This window comes from Molothrus aeneus, chromosome 3 (assembly GCF_037042795.1).
Source record: "Molothrus aeneus isolate 106 chromosome 3, BPBGC_Maene_1.0, whole genome shotgun sequence".
Lineage (NCBI taxonomy): Eukaryota > Metazoa > Chordata > Aves > Passeriformes > Icteridae > Molothrus > Molothrus aeneus.
This window is the reverse complement of record NC_089648.1, coordinates 66,719,520-66,743,061: the sequence shown is the minus strand read 5'-3', so window position 1 is coordinate 66,743,061 and position 23,542 is coordinate 66,719,520. Positions and strand designations below refer to the sequence as shown.

At 40.8% G+C, this 23,542-nt stretch overlaps 1 protein-coding gene across 1 annotated transcript in view; it reads right to left on the bottom strand.

The window, feature by feature from the left end:
* Positions 1–18,922, bottom strand: part of LAMA4 (laminin subunit alpha 4) — a 99,272-nt gene extending 80,350 nt beyond the window's left edge. Inside the window, exon 1 of the mRNA XM_066547099.1 lies at positions 18,649–18,922. Coding sequence (XP_066403196.1) covers positions 18,649–18,849 — 201 coding nt within the window. The 5' untranslated portion in view covers positions 18,850–18,922. The remainder of the gene's footprint in view (positions 1–18,648) is intronic.
* Between the last annotated feature and the right edge of the window lie 4,620 nt (positions 18,923–23,542).

Genomic DNA, 23,542 nt, shown 5'->3' with positions numbered 1-23,542 from the left:
GACTGGATCAAAATGGAAATACCCTCCCTGTAAAATAGTTATGTAGGCAATTGAGTGAGGAACATTTCCGTCCACTGTCTGTTTCTGAATGGTGAAGACAATTAGAAGGCCAAAATGTTAGGTCTGCATTAGCAATTATGTCTTCACAATTATTAGATATTTTTTCCCTGAGGGACAAAGTTTGTTCCAGTTCAAGATGAAAAGTCCAATCAAATCTTGGCCTTGCTGATCTCCTGAAAAATCTCTGCACCCGTGGGGCATTTATTCCCCTGCTCCCACCCTGCATCTGGGTTGAATGATTGCATTACTTAAAAACAAGAACCAGCTGCATGCTGAAAGTGCTGGGGAGCCTGTAGTAATTTTCTGCTTCTTCAGACCTTTCTAGTGGTCTGGGTACAAGATGGGACTGAAGATGGAAGACAATTCACATACACAGAGTATGAATTTACTCCCATATTATATTCAAGCAGTTCCATCAATTTCATTGTAACTGTTCCTGATCTGCACCTGCAAACTGAGGGCAAAACCAGATCCCCCATTCCTTCCCTGCTTCCAGCTCACAGGAGTGGTGCAGCTGTGCTGGGGTGGCTGTTTGCTCTGAACCTGCCTCTTCTGGTTTTCTTTCCCCAAAAGAAGAGTGCTGTGCTGGTAACACACACAGAGCATTCTCTGTGGTCACACCTGCACTGGCCAGCTGAAGAAAGGTAAGGTGTGGTTTCAGGCCTTAATCTTGCTCCTTGACAGACAGTGATTTTCCTCCCAATGACCAGGCCCAGCTAAGGACATGGCATGTGTTAGAATGTGCTCCCAAGAGCAGCTTTTATAGGGCTACCCTTCTCTGGGCAAACACAGGGGGTGTTTCAGCACATGGACACAGGCTGTGTTATCCCTGTTTGACTAGGAGGTCCCAAGACTGCTTTATTCTTTACTTCAGATGTAGCCACTGACTCTCTCATCTAATGGTAAGAAAACATGGCATATATCTTTAGTTAGTACTGCAAATTGTGACTTGTGAGTGTATAAATACACAAAGGCTCTCTTCCACAATAAAAGGCTTCCTTGGATCTGCACCAGTGCTTATTATTTCCAGAGTTTCCTCTCAAGTGCTGAGGTACACAAAAGCATGTACATTCAAGGTTAAATAGTCTGCATTTACAGACGTTTAATGGACATTTCAGCCTGTGTTACATCCATGATACTATTTTCAGTCTTGGACCAGGAATCCCATCACATCTGGTCCAAAAAAAATCCCAGATAAAAAGATGGTGCTGTCCTCCATGACCATTGTACAAGAGGAAACAGCTGATGCATGAGGGGAACTGAATTTAAGGAACAGCACTCAAAGTAGTTGCCATTGCACATCAGCTGCCAAGTCACTTCTAAGTTTAGTGCCAGCAGAGCCTTGTTTGTAGCTCCCAGTAGTGTTACGGCCTTTGCTGCTAGAGAGAGTCCAAAGGTGTGCTTCCTTCCGGGTCTGAGAGGGATCCTCAGGGAGCTACATGGATGGATGGTACATGGATCCTCAGGGAGGTACAGGCATGAGGCAAAGGTCAAACATTATGGTATTACTTGGTAGAGTCTCACTACTAGAGAGAAAGGTCTGTTCAGGATAGTAAAAGTGAATGCAATCTGGACACAGCTGAGCCTGATAAACTCATGGGCTCGTGATGAAATGAAAATTAATTTAATTAACATAATATCCCAGATCTATCTGCAAAAGTACAAATAAGTTCTATCCTGTATTGCAAACATTGTGTTTTGTGTAGAAGGGTGATTTTTGATGGCCAGAGGGAAAAATGCACATTTTCTTAGTTTCTGGCAGCCTTCACACATTACTTCTTCATATGCCAAGGGGTTAAAGATTCTAGCATCATTTATGATATGCTATTCAAGTCTTAGAAACTGTTCCTGATCATGTTCTTTTAGCCTTCAGTGGAAGAGAATATAATTAATTCTCATTACATGTCATCTGATTTTGGCCAGGTACATACATATCTATCTCTGGTTAAGCTGACATACCAGAGTTTGTTGACTTTCTTTGTCTTGATGAAATTTAATTTGCCACATAGTTTAATCTTGAAAATATATTTTTGCATTCCGGTTTTCATTTTTCTGCCGTCTGATCTCTTCTGTAAAGGTGGTAAAAATATTATAAAAAGATATAAACCTAAGGAAGTCATAGTTTGAGGAGTGTGAAATCTGGGCCGAGAGGTTATCTCTCAGTCAAAACATTTATGGAGAACTGTGACACATATTGTAAATTATTTGAATAATAATGTTTATCACTTGACATAGATTGAGTAATAGTTTTGGAACTGTAGGACCCTTAGAAGTCCCCATTGTCTCTTATGGAATGAAAGAAAAGAAAGAAGAAGAAAAGAAAGCAAGTTCTACTTGAACATTTATGAAGCTTTGCTTCAGAACACGGGGAAAAGGAAACAGAAGAGTGTTGCTCCTCTGATATAACAGGCATCATATCAGCCATAAATACCTGTAAAAGTAGGACACATGGATAATTTAAGTCCATGTTTTCAATTCATTGATGAAAACAATCAGACGAATTGAGTGGAGCAATGTCCCTTCTTGGCAGTTTCAGATCAATGTGTAATGTTTATCCATCTGGAAGGAGCAGTTTAGAAAAACAGAGGTTGTGGACTCAAAGTTATATCAAATCTCTGGAACTCTATATCTTTTACCATACAGAGATGAGTGAATACTTGAAACCACCTCCATTCATTTTAAAGTCTTTGTCTCTAGAGCAGAGACCAGTCTGCTGGAAGTACATGGCATTACCATGGAAACATCAGCCCTCTGCTCCTTGAGGACATTTCCAAACCCAACCCAAGCATGCTTGCTTTTGTTTATTTGTCTTTGTAAGCAGTATTTGAAACTGGCAGCTACAGTTCTGAGGCCTTTTTGAAGTTTGTTTGCTTAGGCCAACTTGAGATAAATAGCCTATTGCCCTTCCTAAAAATAAAGATGTTTTCCTGCTTGAATACTCCCAGTACTTTCATTTATTAAATTGTTTATTAGAAATAGGAACATTAGAGAAACAAGTCTGAGAAAGCAATCCTCTACTGTACATTTGATGCTATTTCAGTTTCTCTGGCTTCCTTCGAGCAGGCGGGACTCTTTTCCAAAGAGATTGCTGGTTTTGATCACCTAGAATAGGGACTCCACTTTCAATCCCCAGCCAAGAGCTCACAGAAATCTTGCCAAGCATTCAGCACTCAGCAGGTCTGTGTGAGCCCTGAAGGCAGTCCCAGGCTGAAGCCCCGAGGAGCTCTGTGCCCCAGGTGCAGCGCTGAGCTAACACAGCTGTGGCCGTGCTGGTGTGAGGGTGAGCTGGCCTTGGCAGCTGCGTGCCTGTGCAGGAAGACAAAACCACAGCAAGCTGGGACTCATCCACAGGGAGACTTCCACATGGAATGCCATGTGGCCAGAAGCCAGCTGGACACCCGTGGTGTGGTTTGATTTCTTGTATACGGAAACGTATCTAAATTCGGTCCGCTGGGCCTGCTGCTCTCTCCTAACAGCCTAGAGGGATGTGGAGGGTGGCTCATGTGGAGGTGCCAGCTCTGTATACAAACTCCACGAGATGAAACATATTGCACATGTCAGATGTGCTGTGCCTTACAGAAGTGTCCAGGCTGCAACAGCTATGCCACAGATCTGGCCAAACTGCTGGGCCCTGTATCCTTGGAGAAGTGCAAAGTCTCCTCAGAGTCTGTCCACAAGTCAGTACGTTCAGGTAGAGAAAGTGGATAGATATAAAGGAAATCCTGACATCCGACAGACCCAAACAACTGTCTACATACGTGCAGGGAAGATCTAGCCTAGAAAGAATGACCCCATTCTAAGGACACTCTCTGGGTCCTTCCAAAAGGCATACTAAAAATACTGCTTTGCCAAATTGGGATGTAAATATACAAAGTGTTTGAATCCATGGACATCCTGTCTTAAAACCACTCTGGGCAGGCACAAAATCTATGGCTTATCATGCTTGGAAATCATTAACTACACAACTGTCTTCTTTACCTTGGACAGATATACAAATATACTTCTGGTATTTCATTCATCAAAAGACACTGAAGACAGCAATGTGACTTTCCCATCTGCTTTTCAGTTTGAGACATAATTGACTTCCAGTGCATTTAAGCATGGATTTTTAAGTTTCAGTCTTCCAGCTGTAAATTGATGGTCATTTGACTGCTTCTTGCTCCCTGGGAGCAAAGTGATAGACATTTCAAATTCCTCAGATCAAAGACATGTTATTCATAAGCATAGACACAAAGATTTAGTTCTTCTTCAGCCTGCTGAGAAACTTTGTGCAAACAAAAAGAGCTGTGATAACACTGCATCCCACTCTCCTGACCCTCCTGCCTTTGGTGACCTGCAGAAGAAACCTCTCTCCATTTGTTGCCAAAATATAAAATCCAGCAGATGGACAGAACGCACTGTGTGCAACTCCAGCTCGGTGTCAGCCTCTGTACTGGTGTGCAGCACACTCAGGAGCCCTGGCTGTCTTACACAGCCAACATGCACTTTATCGATCACAGAAAAAGTGTTTAACTGCTGGAGGTTAAATTTTGGGTTGAGAATTCAGTATGTGTAGTTTTTAGGAGTATCTTTTCACTATGTGGGGTTTCAGAAGTGTGTGGGTACAATGGGATGGACAAGGGGCAAGTGGGAGAAAAGGATATACCTATATCTGCTCCGCAGGGCCCTGCTGCTGTCTGAGATATGCTGGGTTTTGCCCTGGTGCCAGAGGATTGGATGGACTTACATGTTCACTAGAAAACAAATGAACTGCACTTACTGCATAGGGTCAGCAGACAGGAAAACCTGAGCCCATCAGGAATTGAGTTTACCAGACTGATAAGGTGTTTATTAATTAATGTGCTTTGGTGCTCTTCACACCTAGACTTTTCCACATTTTTGGATGAGGATCTCAGTGGTGCCAGCTTACCAGTTCTTGCTGAAAATGCTTTGGGACAAGATGCTGATTATAGCTGAGAAACACTGCTAAGAAAATTTGGGGATTCATTTAAAGTTAGAACTCTGCTGTTTTTATGTGTGCCCAGGAGACAGTACATATTTTACAGGTACATGTATGATACCTGAGCAGTGTGCCTCAGCATGCAATCCATCTTTCTAATTTGGCCTAACTAACCATGAAAAGCTGACTTGCCACATTTCTTGACTAGGAGATAACAAATCACTGAACCACCACCAGATACTTCCAGATGCCTCTGCATGGTTCCTGATTCCTGTTTTCCAAAAGAGTAGGCCTGTGAGAGAAAACTGCATGAAAACAGTGCTCGTAATATTATTTTCTATTTTGAATATTGTTTGGTATTGCTCCTGTTCTTCACAGTTTTTGTTCTCATCTGTTTGACATGTGAACACCAGACTGTTCATGAGATCATCAGCAAAGTGCAATCATAAAATGCAAAATAAAGCTCTGCATTTTTTCACATAATACCTTGTAAGAAAGAAGCTTGAGATGGTGGTCTTTGCCTCTCAACAGCTGAAATGTTTGAGATAACAGATGGCTGTATCGAAATACTTTGATTTTTATTGCTTCTCCAACAATGCTAACCATGGCAGGGGGGTTGGGATTACATGATCTTTAAGGTCCCTTCAAACTCTTAACATTCCATGACTCTATGATCTGAGGGATCCTGAAGTGTATGACTCAGGGTAGAATTTTTCTAATTAAATTTTCTCTGCTTTGTTGTGTTCTGGGTTTTTGAGACACAAGGGAGAAAGCATAAAAGCATTTCTAGAAGGTGTCCTTGGCCTCTTTATGTACAAGTACTTGATGACAGCTCTGATATCGTACTGTCATTCATGCTGCTGCCACATTTTTACAATAGTAACTATGTAGTTGTGAATCATTTGTTTATTAATTTCTTCTAGACCTTGTATTCCCAAAATTTGTATGGACTTGAATTTGCCAAAGTATATTTGGGCAGTTACAATTTCCTCAGAAGCACAGTGAGTACTCATAGCAATGAGGGGTTTGCTGCAGAGAGTATTTTCTAAGAAGTCTGTTTGTATGTTGTGAGGCATTGATCAAATCCGTGGCTTCTCAGTTTGTATTTATAGCTCACCCTAGCTTTTATTTATAGGTTACCTTTTAGTCTTGTCTATATAATATATCTCTCTTGTTGGCAACAAGACTTGAATATCGTTTAAACAGTCTTACAGTAAATGCCACCCCCATGAGATGATTGTTCATTGGCCCTTCTCAGGGGAGGCCTCGGTGCTTCTCCTGGGCTGTATCTATTAATGGAGCAACTGAACATTACACTGAAGGGTTTGGATCTCCACCTGCCCCTGTTGGCTCCCACAGCCATTCTGTTGTGGCCTTGTTCTCTATTCATGCTTGTGTCCTCCCTGTTCTGCTTTCTGTTTGTCCCGCTACTCCTCCTCTCCTATCTTTGCTATCCCTGCCTATCCCTGCACCTGGTCCCAGCCACTCATTCACTTTATTACATATGATTCACCTCTAATCTACAAACACCTCCACAGCAATAGTTTCATTATACTGTTTGAAATTAACATAACAAAAAATGTTCCTTCTCACTGAACATCAAAGAAACTCATCATTCTGTTTCCGTGCAGGGGGCTGCTCTCTCTCTCTTTAATATGTTTATAAGAACAATGGGACTCAAGAAAATACATTCTTCTGCTCATGTCTTGTGTGACAATGAATTTTACTCTTTCATTCAGTTCCTCAATCAGTAAAATGGAGTAATGACCACAGCCATGCAGAATCACAGAATAGCTGAGGCTGGAAGGGACCTCTGGAGGCCGTCTGGTCCAAGCAGGGCAGCCTAGAGCCAATTATTTGGGACTGTATCCAGATGTACTCAGTGTAACCCATGGCAGAGCACACAACATAATCCCAGTGTCCCAGATGTACCCAGTGTACCCAGCAGAGACACTCCTCCAAAGCTTCACATCCTTTAAGAGAACTGGTCAGAACCACCAGGAATACTGAACATTCCCATGTGGCCAGACATTTCGGGTGGCTGTGTTTTGCTTGTTCCAGATGTCTGCAGTGAATATAAAGCTGTTTCTGGACCCAAGAATTTCTTAATGCAGTGGTGAAAGAATGTTTTTGGCCTTCAGCTAAACAGCCATAGTTTGAAGACATTTTGATATGTGGACAGCACTGCTTGGCATTGTGCTGCCATCCTCATTTTTCCCACCATTCTTTCTTAGGGCTAGACCTCACTCTTGTTTTTGAGGGTGACTTTTATGAGTGACCTGCAATGATTTACTGCCAGAGCTTACCAGATATATGAAAAGGATTAGTGAAAGAGTATAAAGAACTACAGTTCAGTGATAAAATTTCTCATGAAAGCTTCAAACTAACTTTGTAAGGGAGCTTTTCAGATATTTAAGGAAAATCTGGTTTTTTTCATACAAGGAAGGAAACATGAATATGGAAAAATCTATTTGATATAGTTGTTTTTTAAAAATATCATCTGTAGTATTTGTTTCTGTTAAATACAATGATGAAAGCATTTTTCTCTTATCAAAAAAAACAAATTAAGAGCAGGAGCTCTTACTCAAGGTACAAAGAACTTTAATTCTGCTGGTAACTTCCCCTAAATCTGTCCTATTATTTTCTCTTAATTTATTCCATGCATCTTCCTAGACCAGGCCTTGGCTAAGGAGGAGATTTCTGTGAGTTTTTCCAAACACTGAGGTAAACTATAACTAATTTTAAAAATAAAATGCACTAGTGGTGCCCTTTCACAGAGCTGTCATACTTCACTCTAAGTTATCATTTGAAGAAATAAATGGACTTTAAATTCCCAGACTGTGAGTAATAAATTCAAGATTGCCTTTGTACTCGAACATATAAATCCCTATGGAGTGACATTTCAGAAGGATCTTTGTCTTCCTCTAGAGAATGAGGCTCTCAGAAGTCAATAACTGACCTGTTGGCCAAAGTTCTACCATCAAAGTAATCACAGAGAGAGACAGACAGAAGTTCTGCTCTCTACCATGAGGTACCCCAAAACGTGCAGGCAAAAGTGGACATCTGCTCTGCAATTTTATTTATTCTCTGTTGATTTTTTGCTAAATTTATCTGAGCTTTGAAGCCATGCAAACTAGAAAATTAAAAACAAACAAGCTTGTTCACCAGCTTCCCCTAGGCCTCCAAGCTCTATTTATAATTTCAATAAGCCTTCATTACCTCTGGTCTACAGTATCAAATTCTTCTGAAGAAGAAAGGTCACATTCTAACTATTATTACTGAAGAAATGAATTCAGTGTGTGACATCACAGCTACACAGTTAATTACTCCATTTAATAGGACACTACAGCTGTTAGGGAACTGTCTGCATGCAAAAAGCCACTCTGTAGTATTTACCATTTCAAAGGCAGAAACCTCATGCAAATTAGCCATTTGCAATTTCAAATTTATTTTTAAAACTGTAAACATTCCTGAGAGGAACACATTTTTTAGCTTAGTCTCCAAACCAATGTTTATGATAGTTTTATAATAAGCACTCTGGTGTAGTCCATTAAATCTCTATATTGTTCTTTTAAATTTCTGACACCGTTAACTGCGAAATAGTTATTATTTCCTGTGTTACACTAATGTTGTAAATTAGAAATTAACCAGAAGTTGGTGAAGAGATTTGGGCACAATGCTGGTAATCTTTTTTTATCGACTTATCTTGACAGGTATCTCAGTTCTAATTGCATTTAATGAGATTGCAAACTAAAGTAATAATTGCACACTAACAAGGTTTGTGTTGTTACTTAAATTATGAATGTAAAAGAAAATTCTTTCCTGCTTAAGCTGTCATTCAGCAGAGCCCTCCAATATTTTTGCATATTGTTATTTTTAAATGAAATTCTCACATGAGATAGGTTTGATAAAAAACCTCAGTGAATGCATTTGCCATAGATCTGGACAAATTATTGGAGTGTTCTGGATAAGTGATATGAAATTCTCATTAAATCTGCAGCAGTGTATTTTTGTGAATCTGTGTACTTTGAATATTCAAACACCAAAACAACAATAAATAAAGCAGTGACACTGGTTGTGAACATACAATCTTTTTCAGTAAATGAACTTCTTAATAAGTGGTGAAACAAATGAAGCATTATTTTCTGTCAGCAGTGTCCTTTCTGTCAGCCCCTGTGCATGGATTTCAATATTGTTCCTTTTTGCCTGCATTCCTGGTGATGCTCTCACCTGAGAGCACAGGGCTGGTCTGGAGCCAGGCACACCCTGTCTCTGGCCAGTCTGCAGCTGCTGAAGAGTGTATCTGATGATTGAATTTAGTCTGGTTTTCCAACTGTTGCTGTGTTAAACAGCGACTAAACACTCGAAGTTCTCCATCGTTTATATATACAGAGGGGCTGAACCCTCCTCAGAATTTACTGGAAAAGTCGTGGTTGCCTTAAGGGACACAGGACAAGACACTAACTTCAAAACTTTTTAACTTGAAAACTTCACTTGCTGACTTATCCATCAAAATTTGGAATATTTATTTATTGGATTAACCTGATGAGTTATCAACTCATCAGCCTCCAAAAGAGATATTTATTTCAGATGAGAATAAAGGACAAGTTATGAAATGGGTGGAAACCTTCTTCTCAAAGTTTTAGGTGCAAAGATCAGAGATCACTAAAACTAAAACTAGCAAGACTGAAAATAGTTGCTACGATTCTCCATAAAATCCAGCTAGCAGGAAGACACAGACAAAATGTTACCTCAATTTCTCCTTATGGCATGGTGGATCTGGCAGTCAGAGAGACAGTGAATGTGGCTAACTGCACATGGGTAACCTCCAAACTAGTAAGCAAAGCAGAGTTTGGCATGCAGGAAAAAATTACAAGGAACCCTTTCCCAGCCCACTGTCACTCTGTATTCTGATTCCCTGGGTGGGCTTGTGTGAGCCTCCACTGCAGCAGTGACAGACTGATGGGGACTCCCGAAAACGAGAAACAGCTGAAAGCCAGATGGCTTTATGCAGAAAAACAACATTATCTTTTACCTTGACTAAGTAATTGTATTAATTTTTTTAAAAAATTTCCTGTGTTGAAAAAGTTTCCAGACTGTTATCCCTTCCCCAGTTCATGTGGAAAACAAACTGCCATTCAGCAACAGAGATGGGGTTGGATCCAACATAAACATATCTCAGCTAGGCATTCTCCATAGAACTGCAACTGCACAGTCATTTTTTCCATATACAGTGGGAAAGACAAAGCCTCTGCTTAAAAGGCATTCTCTCAAAAGGGGGAGGGCTAAAGTGTTTTAGCTGTCTGGAAGCTGGCCAAGAATCAGATATTACTACCAGTCTCTAATTTACTTATTAGTATTGCCACTGAGTGAAAAACTTACTCTTACAAGATGCTCGCTGCTGGAAATAGAAAATCTGCACTTGAAAGGGTAGCTGGTTGATTTTCCTCTATCAAAAAAATGCCAAGTTTATTCAATTTCCAGGAAAAGGGATAAACCTATGTTGTTTCCTCATTAACCACCCTCCACCCAGTCTCCACTTACATGAAATGTACATTCTGAGTCATTGAGTCTCTCAGATAAGTGAGACATAATCAGTTGACAAACCACAGTACTCCCTGAGAGATTTACAGATAGAGAGAAAAATTTTCAAGGGATGAAAAAGAAAAGTGAGCTTTAAAGCAAGTACTAATGTGCTTGTGGGACACTGTTAATACTGAGAGGGTAAATCTCAAGCTTCAATTTCCCCACTTCCAGATTTCTAGTATTTCCTGGTTTGATTTTGCATCTCTTTGAAATGTTGAAATCACAGCAGAGAGGAGCAGTGATCGGCTTGACCAATAGCCATAGCATCAATTAAAAGCCTGTTGGAAAGAAACCCAAGCCAATGTGACAAACTTGAAAGATGAAGAGAAAGAGCTTTCATCCTTCTCTGCCTCCCAAGGGTAGCCCAGCTATGGACAAGGCAGACAGCTGCTGGGGATGGCTGATGGGAAGATCCTGTGTTTCTGGGCAGTTCTCAGAAATAAGGCTTTCCCCCTGGATTGCTTTAGCACTTTGCAAATGTGTGGGAAGAGAGTAAGACAGCTCAGCATGGTTAATTTTGTACTGCATGCCATACATTCAGGATGGAGCTGGGCAGAGGCTGTGCTCTGAAAGGAGAGAGGAAAAGCCAGGGCTGGGGAGAAGGGGTAACCTGCCTCTATCTCTCAATGCCTCTGGGCTTGTTTCATCATAGACATAGCCTGATAATGAAGAAATAAATTTTCTGTTGGCTCAAAGAGAGGGAAGAATTAATGTATCAAGAGAAAACCATTTTTTTTTCTCATCCCTCACAGAAATCTATCACCAAACACCCTGAATTAGCTGGTGCCTTAGATACTCTGTTGAACCTCTGCAGACTATCCTTGCCATCGACTGGAAGCAGAGAGCCACAGAAAACCACAAACTTGCAAAAGGCTGAGCAGGGTACGCAAATTCCCTGACCTCACACCATGTCTACATCTCCAATACCTGCCCACATCCCCCTGAATGGATCTATGCCAGGTACTGATGCTCTGGAGACCTTGCCAACCCTCAATGGGCCAGGCTGTGTTAGCCTTTCTGGGGCATGAAGGATTCTAATAGTCAGGCTAGGGAGGGTTATGTTATATTTTGTGCTGCCAGATTTTGTTTTTATGATTTTCTTTTTTTTGGATACTGGATCTGGATAAATGCTTCCTTTCACAAAATGCTTTTGAGGAAGGGTCCCTGGAGCCAGGAGTGGGGAGTACAGCATGAGGGAGTCATGAATGGCAGGCTCTCTGTGGCTCTCCATGGGCTAGCCTCCAGGCTCAGAGGAGGAAAACCACAGTAGGAAACCCTAGGACATACTGGCCTTACATTAGCCTTGGCAGAAAGGTCTGCTAATCTCTTGCCACTTGGAAGGTCTTTCATAAAAGAGTAAAAGATGCATTGTAGTGTGGTAACAGGGTGCTGCAGAGCTCAGAAGGTATCTGGTTTAGGTGCTGATTCTATGTAGCTACTTTTCCTGTAGTTACATTGGCAGCAATCGTCAAAGATTGAATGGACTAATTTTTATTCTTTTTGTTGGGTAGGCAGTCAAACAGTGGTTCTGAGTATTACAGTTTTAGTTTAAAAGTCTATTTTTAAAGAACATATTGGAAGGTGTTCACACAGTTATTTTTTTTCCTTGTAATTATTAAGCTATGTTTCAAATTAATTAAGGTGTGCCAGTTCCTCTCACAGTCCCTGGCTTCCATATGTTATGACCTAAACATTAACATCATAGTTGTTCTTACAGTCTTGTAATGTTGGAATAGTAATTTCTAAAATACTTTTCACAGCCCTCTCTCATTCTTTGACTCTTGAATGCTGTGCATTTTAGCACTGTTTCTTGTTGGTTTCTCACAAGAGAAAAAAAAAAAGAGTTCTAGTATTCATGAAGTATTTATTTCAAGAAAATAACTATGTAGAGAATTGCAAAATACAGCTAAAAAGGAACTACAAAGCCAAATCATATTTACTGTATTTTAGTCAATCTGTTTTCATTGTCAAATACACACTTTATGTGTCCTGACTGACAGTTAGGAAAATCTCTTTGAGATTTTAATGAAAAAGAATTAGATTTCAAAAACTTTGGAGCTCTAATAGCTTTGTGTATAATGCTATTCATCAGTTGTTGAATCTTGCATTAGGATGCATAACCCAAACCTCCCCAGCTCATCGTGATGTGTGAAAATGGACTGGGATGAGATCCAAACATTCAAGAGTACCAATTAAAATATAAAACCTGAAGGGTCTATATTTTGGTGTTTGAAATCAAAGTCCAGAAGCAAGTTGTAAATGATCAGTGGCAGCTTATATGTTACTCAGAAACTAGACCTCTTTTACACAGCTCTTGAACACTAGAAGCTCTAATTGTTATCAGTTAAAATCAGGCCAAGTTTTCCTTCAGAAAGCAATTCTTTCATTTCTTCTCATGCCCCCTGGAAAAACTGGACTTTTAATTCCTTCCTTGCTTCCCATGTTGTGAATAAGAGTGGGCATAAAATGCCTTTTATTGGTTTTCACAGCCCAGAATAAACTTTAGGGCACTTTGCTGGTGCTTGCCCAAAACTTTGTGGGAATACACTGCAGTGGAATCTGAATTTTGTTTTCTGGTGGGTGTTTTATACATCTTCTTGAAATGGAGAAAACTTCCAACAGAGCATCTGCTCTGTCTTGTGCTTCCAGTTGCTTCAGCCTCCTATGATTCAAAAGGTTTGGAGACTGGTGGCACTACTCCAAGCAGCTGATTTTCATTAAAGTTTTGATGAGAAACTTAAGTTGGAATCACAAACATCTGCAGTAAAACTTCCTCCCCACTAATAGATGTTTCTTAGAACATAACCTTGTTGTATCAGAAAAAAACAGCAGCTAGAAATCCAAATTTCCCATTATAGGAGTTAACCTAACATAACCTTGAGGGTCTGAAGTGAATTAATCTAAAGATCTGCTTTTTAAAAGTATATGCAGTTCACATTAGCTTTAAAGAATATAAAGGTTCCTGTCAAGCTAAAACCCTTTTTGGCTCACACCTCAGAATTAGGTCTTCTGCTGCTTCTTGTAGTACTAGCTTGTTTTGAACAGATTAATTCTACAAGTAAGGATCAAATTGTGGTTTCTCTCAACATTTTGCAAGATTTTCTGTTTCAGCCATTTTGGGGAAAAGGAGTAAAGATGATTTGGTAATATTTTGAGTTTTTGTTAACAAGTGGCTGGGACTTATGGTTGCTGTCAGTTTATATATTTACTGTGAGCCATTTTAGAGAGGTGAGTTTGTCACAAGTCTCATGCCAATCACTGCTTATCACTTTAGAGAACCAGAAGGCAAGCATCTCAAAAAATGCTTCTTGTGTTTTATCAGCAGCTGCTGGTAAAATTCAGGTGGGAAAAAACGATTGTAAAACACGTCCTTTTAACACACAAGCTCCATCAGATAACTTCTGCCTCTTACTTTCTCTTATAGTAAACGGCTAATTTTGACTTGACCGTGATAATTGTTTCCTTTAAAGGACTTTTTCCTCTCTGCCTTTCCCCTGAGCCAAAAACACTGATGCTAGAAACAGTTTTCCTCTTCCATCTGTCCAACAATATCATGCCTTCCTTCAGTCTGGGAATTGGCTTCCTGCCCTGTCCCAACTTCTTTTTTTCCTTTACTCTTAAGACTCTTGATTATCTCATTCTTGCTCTAATTTTTTCCTCTCCTTTGTCTTCCTGCTTTAATTTACTTCCTTTCCCACTATTTACTTCACTTCTTTCCATGGAGGACATTTGAGATTATCTTTTTTTGGGCTTGGCAGATGTCTCCACAGAATGTCTGTCTTCCCTTTCTTTCCCTAATCCTTCCCACACTCATCTCCTATACTGGCCTCTGTAGTCATTTGTGTTAGCCTTGGTCTCTGGCCTCTTGTAGTCATTTACGTCAGAATGAAATTAATATTTTACTGGATGTCACCTTACATTCATTTTACATTAAGAAGAGTGACAGCAGAATGTGAATGACAGAGAACCATTTGTGGTACTCTCGAGTATTTGAAGTCTTGTACCATGTTTTACTCTCACCTTAGACTCTGTAAGAAGCTTTCTTCCTAATGGGGAAGAAAATCCATACCTATATAATTAAAACCATTATAGCAGTGGAATTTAAAACCACAAATGTTGACGGTAGCAGGCTTCAGACCCAAATGGTAATGTATGACCTGCCTTTTAGTTTAGAGGCATGTGTTTGACAGTGGGACATAACTGTTCTCACAACTTCTGATTTTCAATTTTACTCTGTGCCTCACCAAACCTGGAAGTGTCTCACCATTCCCTTTCCTTCTGCTGTGTCCAAGCTAGTGAGTGGAACACTAGAACAAACAGCTCTGATGTTTGCCACTTCTTTATCTGCTTTCATTTGATATCTGCCTGTTTTAAGTCCTTTGCTTCCATCTCTCACAAATCTTCCTTATAAAATATTTTAATCTGTCCTTGTTTGGAAAAACCAATCTCTGACTCCATGCCACCAACTGCTGTTGGGTTGCATTGATGAGCTGGATCAAATGCTCTGCACTCACTCTTTTTCTCTCTGTCTCCCCACCTCCCCATATTATCTTTATGAGCCAAGGAACTTAATTTTCCTAAATAGCACACAAGTACTCTGAGTACTTAAGAGTGCTTTTCATATTGATCTGCCTCTTCATGGAAAAACCAACACAACTGAATAAAATCTCCAGTGCTTAATCACTTCTGAAAATAAAATTTTTAACTTGTAGTTTCAACATAGTCATTTTCAGTTTCCAATTGTTGCATATACCAATACCTTAATTTATTAGACAAACAAGCCTATTTTTTTCCTTGTGTATGTACTTACACAGTAAGTTCAAATTTTTTTCTTAACCTCCCTCGAAGTTGGCAAATTGGATTGCAGAATCTCTCAGCTATCTTCAAATTCCTAACACTGTAATCCTTGTCATGATACTTTTCTGGATAATTTTAATCAATTTATAAGCAATTTTTGGTTTTTTTTTGAAATAGGAGGCAGATATCTTATTTCACTGTGGTCACTAACAATGCTCCTTATGTAGGGAACACAACATTTCATTGTGTGGAATCTAGTCTGGCTAATTTAAATATCTACTTTAGCTGCTTCGTAAAGCTGTCCTGAAGCCAGAATCCAACAAAGTTTTTAAAGAGGAAGAGACTCCTTTGACCATTTCCAGGGAACACTGCTAGAAATTAGAGCCTTAAAAATTCTGCTGTCTCCACTAATGTATGGGGAATTTGGATTTGTACCTGAAGACAGTCCATGATTCTGTTTGAAACATCTGGAAACAATTTATGTGCCTAATTTAGTGTTCTGGATCACATAATGATTAAGAATGAGGGCATCAAGGTAGCTGACGTTGCCTGAAGTCCAACTCAGACCCAGGTACTCTCTGTGCATGGATACACCATATCAGGATTAAGAATGTAGCTAGTTCTCTTCTCTTAAGAGGTTTTCATCCTAATCCCAGGTGACAAAAATCAAAAAAGGCAAAGCTCCTCATTAACTTTAATTCTGATTTTTTAAACCACTTCTCCCAGTTCCTCCCAGTTTAGGGTTGCCACACGTGGTAAAGGAAGAGGATTGGAAAGCTGAGAAACATTCACTAATATGTATTTACACTAAACGAGATCTCCTGTTCTTCTATAGGTTCATAATATCAAACTCTTACTGGGATTTAAGAGCATCCCACCAGTTACATCTTGGAGACTCCCACTGGCGCATTCCATGTCGCAGCTGACTGTCACCACAGACCACAGTGAAGCCCCATCTGTGGCTTTGTAACTCTGCCCTACGAAACTGCCCCCTTTGTATAATTTGGCACTATTTGACATGACTAACAGCCTCTGTCTGCTCGGGGGAGCTGTAGGCCTGAGTCAATATTTAGACGAAGGGGCTGAATCAAACCGCGCTGTGTAAGGGAGTTTACTCTGTGGTTCACAGTGAGCTGTGGGTTAAGCACTCATGCTTCCAAAGAGGCTAATTCAAATTCAAACCTGCTGGGATAACCCTGTTTCTGAGGCTGAGGAAGGGGAGGTGAGCTGTGGGAGGAAGAAGCTCTTTGAGGACCAAAAGTAATGTTCCTTCCTTGGATGAGAGACTACCAAACCACCATTCTTTGGCCCCTACATCAACCTCCAGGCTTAAAGCCTGTTCCTCAAATCCTGTTACCAACCACACACATGGATCAATGAGTAAGTGGGTTCTCACTGTTAGAGAACCATCTGTCCTATCCCAAAAAAAGCATCCTACTGGGCCTGGTGTCCTTGGAAATTGCCATGGAGGTGAGGCCTGAAATATACAGGTAGAAAGGGGTCCTGAAGTCCCTGCTTCTTCCTTCTTCCTTATGAAACAAAAGTCTTCTGCAGCCAAGGGCCTTGGCATGATGATACCAGGCACAGTCATCCAGTCATAATATGGGATCCAGAGTCTAAGTGCTGCCATTGCATGGGCTGAAGTAAACTACCAGAGGAAACGCCAGTTATTGAGTCTATTATGTTGGCCTGAGCAAAAATTTAGAAAGGATTGAAATGATTGAAGGAATTTAAAATGTCATTCCCCTGCTAGTGTCCAATATATCTCACAGTGCATTCCCAAGATAAAATCTAATAGATGTACATGAAAAAATGTGAACTGTGTCTTTGGGAAAACCATACTATACTATCATAACAAGAAAGACTAACAATCACTTATGCTCATTATCCCATGAAAAGCAGCTAGAAAACCCATCCAGCTCTTAAGTCAGGCGCTTCATTGAGGGACTTCCATGTTGTAAGCAACAGGTGGCAATGCAGCTTCTCCAGGCTGATCCAAGGCCAGAGGAGAAAATCTGTACATCCCACACCATGAAGCCTGTCCAAAAACTGGGATGGCTCCTGAGAGTCCTTATGCTGAGCAAAGCAGGGTTTAACCTTCAGTTTTCTCACACAGGTCATGTTTCATGAGGACTCTCTGGCAGGGTGGGCAGGCGTTTCCTGAGGCTGTCCAGCTGCTTGGAGCAGGGAAATGAGTTCTGCCCTGCCCTGCAGCAGCAACCCTGGCTGTCTGAAGGCTTTATGCACTTATTTCCATGGCTGTTAATTCTGGCAAGTGGAGGATAGGTGGAAAATCAGCCATGTGATATTGGAGATGGCAATCTTGATATTGTCACAGTGTCACAGTGACACAGCTGTGCTAATCTCACCTCATTTTTGGAAGTTATGCTAGAAGAACTACTCTTTCCCTTCCCATGACCTTATGGAACTCAATTAGCCTCCTACTCTGCATCTACCACGCATGAGATATTACTGTGTTGTGTCCACTGTTCCACTTCCAACCTTACCCCACCCCCCCCATGTATGCTGGAGTAATTTATTATTTCCTCAAGTTGTATTTTTGACTTGCCCATTCCCCATGCAGTGTTGCTAAAATAAAGAGTACAAATCATTCCCAAAATAATAGGGGGAAATTTTCCATTGTCAAATTGCTTCTCAGATCTCTCTAATTTCATTTGTCACTAATCCCAACCACATAATTTTTGGAAGTTGAAATCTCTGCAGGTGTGTTCTCTGCAGGCAGTTTCCTAGATGCATTTGATTTATCATCCCCTGCTTTCACTGTGAAAACAAACTTCAGATTTTGGAGGTGAATGGCATTCAGAGGCAAAAGCACAAACTTCTACAGGACAGCTTGCCATCAAAAGACAGACTCTTTTGGGAAATTTCAGGGAATTCCAATTGCAGGAATTACAAGGCAAGCAGAAAAGTGTTGTGACAATTAACTCTTGTAAAATAGCTCTGTTTGGACAGGCCTGTTTAGTTATGTTGGCAGGAAAGTCAGAGACATGCTAAGCCAGCTTCACTGCAAAGTACAGCAGCTGTCTGCTCACAGCAGGCAGGGCATGTGTACATTTTGAAGTCTGAGCTGTATCTCTCCAGTCCCGAAACGCAGCGTCTCAGACCACCTCCCCCCTCACCCCCAAATCCTTCTGTATCGCTTTAAGGCTCAAATGATTAAGCTAATGTTTACCAGATGGGAGCTTTGACACAGACAGGTGAAAACAGAGAATTGCAGACACAGAGAGAGAAGGGAATTACTGTACCTCAGCAAAAGGCACCCAACTTCCAGTAGCTACTGCCTGCTGCTGCCCTCTGATAACAGTGGCTTCTTGCGTGCTGACCGCTGAGCTACCTTCAATGTCAAACTGAAAAACGCTTCCCTCACTCGAGGCTGTGCTGGAGGAGAAGCATCTCAAAAAGAAAAATACAGGAGAAATGAGGGGCCAGGCGGAGATCAAAGCCATTTCCTCCCCTTACATCCAGCAGTGGTCTTCTAGCGTCTCAGTAATTGTTTACCCTCTTCTGCAATCAGCCCCCCTTGGCTTAGTGGTGCCTCAGTTATTTTCACTTTCTTTCAGCATTCAGTTTCCAGATGTGGCACTTCAAGGCAGTCTAACCGGATCCCGATTTAAAAGAGGGGGAAAAAAAGAAAAAAAAAAAAAAAGAAAAAAAAGAAAAAAAAAGGAAAAGAAGGGAAGAAAAACGCTTTTGCTGCCTCCCTCGTTCTCTCTCCGTGCCTGTGGCTCCTCTTTTTCCCCAGAGGCTCCAGCAAAATAACATACAGATGGGCAGTGCTTAAGCAGAGAGTGTCAAACAGAGATTGTATTCCAGGAAAGCACCGCTAGCTCTCCAGCCACCTTATCTCCCCCTGTCAGGATACAGACTGACGCTCTGTTCAGTGCTCTGGCTTCCTTCACATGTTCACATCATTCCCTATTTACCTTTCTTGTGGAGACCCTCCCACTCAAACTTTACTGTTCAGAAAGTGAGGTCACCCTTTCCTCCCTCTCCACGCCAACCCCCCACAACTCCATCTGACTGCTGCAAACAAATCACTGACTCTCCTGACTGTTTATTTTTTAACATCTCCAGTTTATTCAACGGAAGGCAGAAAGGTGCCAAATTTATTAAATAAAAACCCGCTAGACTAGCCATTCCTTATGTCATGGGGGAGGGGAGGCTGTGGGCGGGAGGAGGAGGAGGAGGAAGAGGAGGAGGGAGACAGCCTGGCTGTGCCATGGGCTAATAGGGCTAAGTGGTTTCTCTAACATGCTTCATTCAGTTCCTTTCCCTCAAGCCCAGTTCTCAGCTTCTCGCTGGCTCGTGAAAAAGAATATAGTTCACTGCGATTTTGGAAAATGACTTCATTCCTCAGGCTCATGAACTTTTATTTACAAAGAGCATCTTGTATTCCTTTTTCAAGAGATGCTTTGTGAGGCCTTGGTAACAAGGCTTGCAGTGTGTATGTGGAAGCGAGCTGAATATGTTGCCCACAGCTCACTTCATTTTGTGACTATGATCTCAAAAAGACAAGACAGTAATCCTTGCTAGGTTTTAGGATGAAGTCAGGGTATAATTATACTAATGTGCACTGCTCCAGCCATGAGGTCAGCACCTTGTCCATCGGTGGTCCTGAATGCAGGGAGTGGTAGCATCATTGGCCAGTCAGGCTTCTTTCTTAAATCTTTGCAGAAATTGGCTTACCAGGTTTCATTTTGAGAGTGGATTTCTTCTTTTTCCCTCCCTTCATCCTTTCCTTTCTGGTTGAAGATATTATCAACCAAAGAAGCAGCCAGTAGAGATTTAAGACTAAAATGAAGACTTTTGGTGATCTGTTGACTTCCATACACCTGTAGGCACAGTTTTGGACCCATAAATGCTGTACAGAGGGACATAAGGAGGTTCACTGTGAAGAAAATCTGCCTGATTCAGAAATGGCACAGCTGAGCAGGCAAGGCCACTCAAGCTTGTGGGGCAAAGTATTCGCCCAGCAGAAAAGAAAATGCTGTGTGACATGAAGGTATGAAGTTCAGGACCAAGGTTAGGAGGAGGAAATAAAAGATATAAATGGTTAACTGAGGGTTATTCCATCCTGAGAGGAATAGAAGCATCTCTCTGTTAGCTGAATCTGACCTGGTGGCAAGTACACAGTCCTCCCAGAGCCTGAGGGTGAGATGTCACAGATGCCAGGACTTTTCTAATTCTTTCTGGTAATGGCAGTCCTGGAAATGGCCTTTAACAGGTCTGAAGCAGGAAAGAGAAGACCAGGGGGTCTTCAGGCAAGGTCTCCATGAGCATCCCATTAGACCTTCTGCCACAGGTGCAATCTCAAAGTGTAAAGATAACATTAAAGCAGGGCTAAGAAAGAGAACAAAACATCTTGAAAGTAAATGTTAGAATCACAATTCCCATGGTGGTAGTGGAAATTTTTAACTACCCAGTGAATTGTGGAGCAAATTGCCATAAAATGTGTGAGAAAATTTTTTGGATGTTTTTTGTTTTTTGAAAAACCTACCACCAACCAATCTTCTATGTCTGCTCCCAGGCATTTGGCTGGCCAGCTTGATAAGGCAGATTTTAAACTGAAAGACCTGGGGGATGATGCCCAAAGTGGCAGTGCTCACAGTGTCACATCAAGGTGGGAATAAGCAGGCCAGCCACAGCAGTGGCAAATGTTCCTCAGCTGCCTCTCAAGCTGAGAACCAGAAGGCCAGCCGCTTAAAGTGTGTGTATTCCACCTGGGAAACTGGCATGCTCCATTACCCCTCTGAAATGCCTGTGCACCAAGGCACACAGCATGGGGAGTAAACACGAGGAATTAGAGGTCTGTGACACTCTCAGGGCCATGACTTTGGTGCAGTTAGAGATGTGGTGGGATAGCTTGCATGACTGGGATGCTGTCATGGCTGAACATGTATTTAATGAAAGACAGGCCTGCAAGGTGAGGTGGTGGAGTTGCTGTTTATGTGAGAGAGCAAATTGAAGGGATGGAGTTCTGCCTAGGAGTGGAGGAAGAATGAATCACAAGCTTATGAGTAGGAATTTACTTGGGTAGCACTGTTGTGGGTGTTTTTACAGGCCACCTGCCCAGGAGGAAGCAGCATCCTGGGCCTTGCTCAGTGCAGACAACTGACCACCTGCATCCTGCACATTCCATTGAGGGACTTCCTTCAAGTATTCATCTGCTTCACCAGAGCAAGAAATGCCATTAGAAATGTCATTAAGGATGCTAAGATTACAAGTTCTTTGAATAAAGTCTGGTGTCTTTTGCACATACGTAGCAAGTAACCAAATGAACTTCAGAGTATGATAAAGGTGTCTTGCCTAGTAGGTTAATAATAATGCAAAATGCCTGGAGCACATTTAGAGAAAAGAAAAAATATATTCTTGAAATGGGCAAAAGTTACCAAGTGAAAAAAAGATTGTTATACATTGTATTTCTTTATGTAAAATCAGAACAAAGATATTTGTATTCCTGTAGAAGAGTTCACCATGCTAATTTACATCAGTTTGAGAGACGAAATGCTGTAATTATTCTTAGGATCAAAATTCTAAAAGGCTGAAGCTGTCTGCTTAATATCTTTGTAAAATCCCAGACTGGCCTAAGGCATTAAAAATTTGAAAATTTTCATGTTGTGATTCTATATAACAAAAGAAATACAGATAACTTCAAATGGTGGAATTATTAAGTAGTGAATAATTTATTCTAAAGAAATACAAAAAATAGAACACATCTCACAAGATCTGTCTCCCCAAATATATTGGTGCCATACAAGAAAAAATATGACCAAAGTCTTTTGAGCAGAAAATATTACATATTCCCCTAAATATCACTATACAGTGGAATAGCTTGCTAAAAACCAACTGCTTAAAAAAGCATCTTTCTGCATTTAATTTAAAATACTTTAAAAGACTGTATTCCTTTTAAAAGAAGTGCAGATTTGTGTAAAAATTGAAAAAAAATTAAAAATATGCATAGAGTGCTTATGAAATATAAACCTTTAAATATAAATTTATGCTGTGATAGACTTCCAGTTTCTTAATCTTTGGCTGAGATGATGTGGCTGTGTAAGCAGCCTGAGATTTGGAACAGGACTTCTTCAATATGGCAGGGTGCAGAAACAGGAGTTCCTCCTTCTGTTTTCACTGTATCATCCTCTGTTCTTTTTATGAGTTCTTTCCCCCATCTTTAACATTTGGTTTTGATTGGCTGTGATAGACGGTAGAACTGGTGAAAGACAATAGGAAGAATCCAGCGGAAGGCTTATTACAAATAACATATTCCAAATTAACCAATCTCAAGCTTTTGTGTGTGGGCCACTGGTGGTTTGTCAGTTCCCATTGGGACATCTGCAAGCAGCCTGTTGAGCTCTAGTGCCAAATGTTACCAGTTGAACATCTGAGAATATTGCATGGTGGTCCAATGGAAATGTTGACAGTTGACTCATGCTTGCCATCCAAAATATTTCGGAACCAGTGTTCAAAGTACCTTTCTAAAAGTTAGAAGACGTTGGCAGCATATTTTTGTATCACCAAATGAATTATCTACAGTCAGAAACCTGCAGCAATCAAGGGGCATCAAGCAAGAATTTCTCCATCACAATTTGTGCCAGAGAGAGATGCTAATAGAATTGTACTTATGCAAACAAAACATCACTTTTTAAAACTTATTTCATGTGTTTTGGATTATGTCATACTAGGACAAGTCTCAGTTGGCAGGTGGAAGGTAGAATTTATGCTGTAGGGTTCAAGGATGTCATACTGTCAGACTCCAAGCTGTACCCCTGCAGGGAGTCGTAAGCATGCTCTTTGTTTCTTTGCCATACTATTTAAGGGCATCAGCTAATTATTTTCCCACATGAAGACATTTTAAAGCCAACAGTTCTCATCCCTCATGTTATTAGTTACTGGCAACACTGGGATCTGGCTCATTTCATGTTGCTTACAACCAGCCTCATAGTGTTTCTGTGCCATGATGCTTGTCATTGCCCAATTTCTCCACTGTAAAACTCTTCAATTAATCATGCCAAAATCTTACAAATCTGATGGAAATGTACTTAGTACTACAGTATTAAAGACAACCTCATTTACCAAGAAAGATGTCTGAATGTTTCCATTTCCAGAGTATAACAGGGAAAGAGCTGCCTCTCTCTCTTG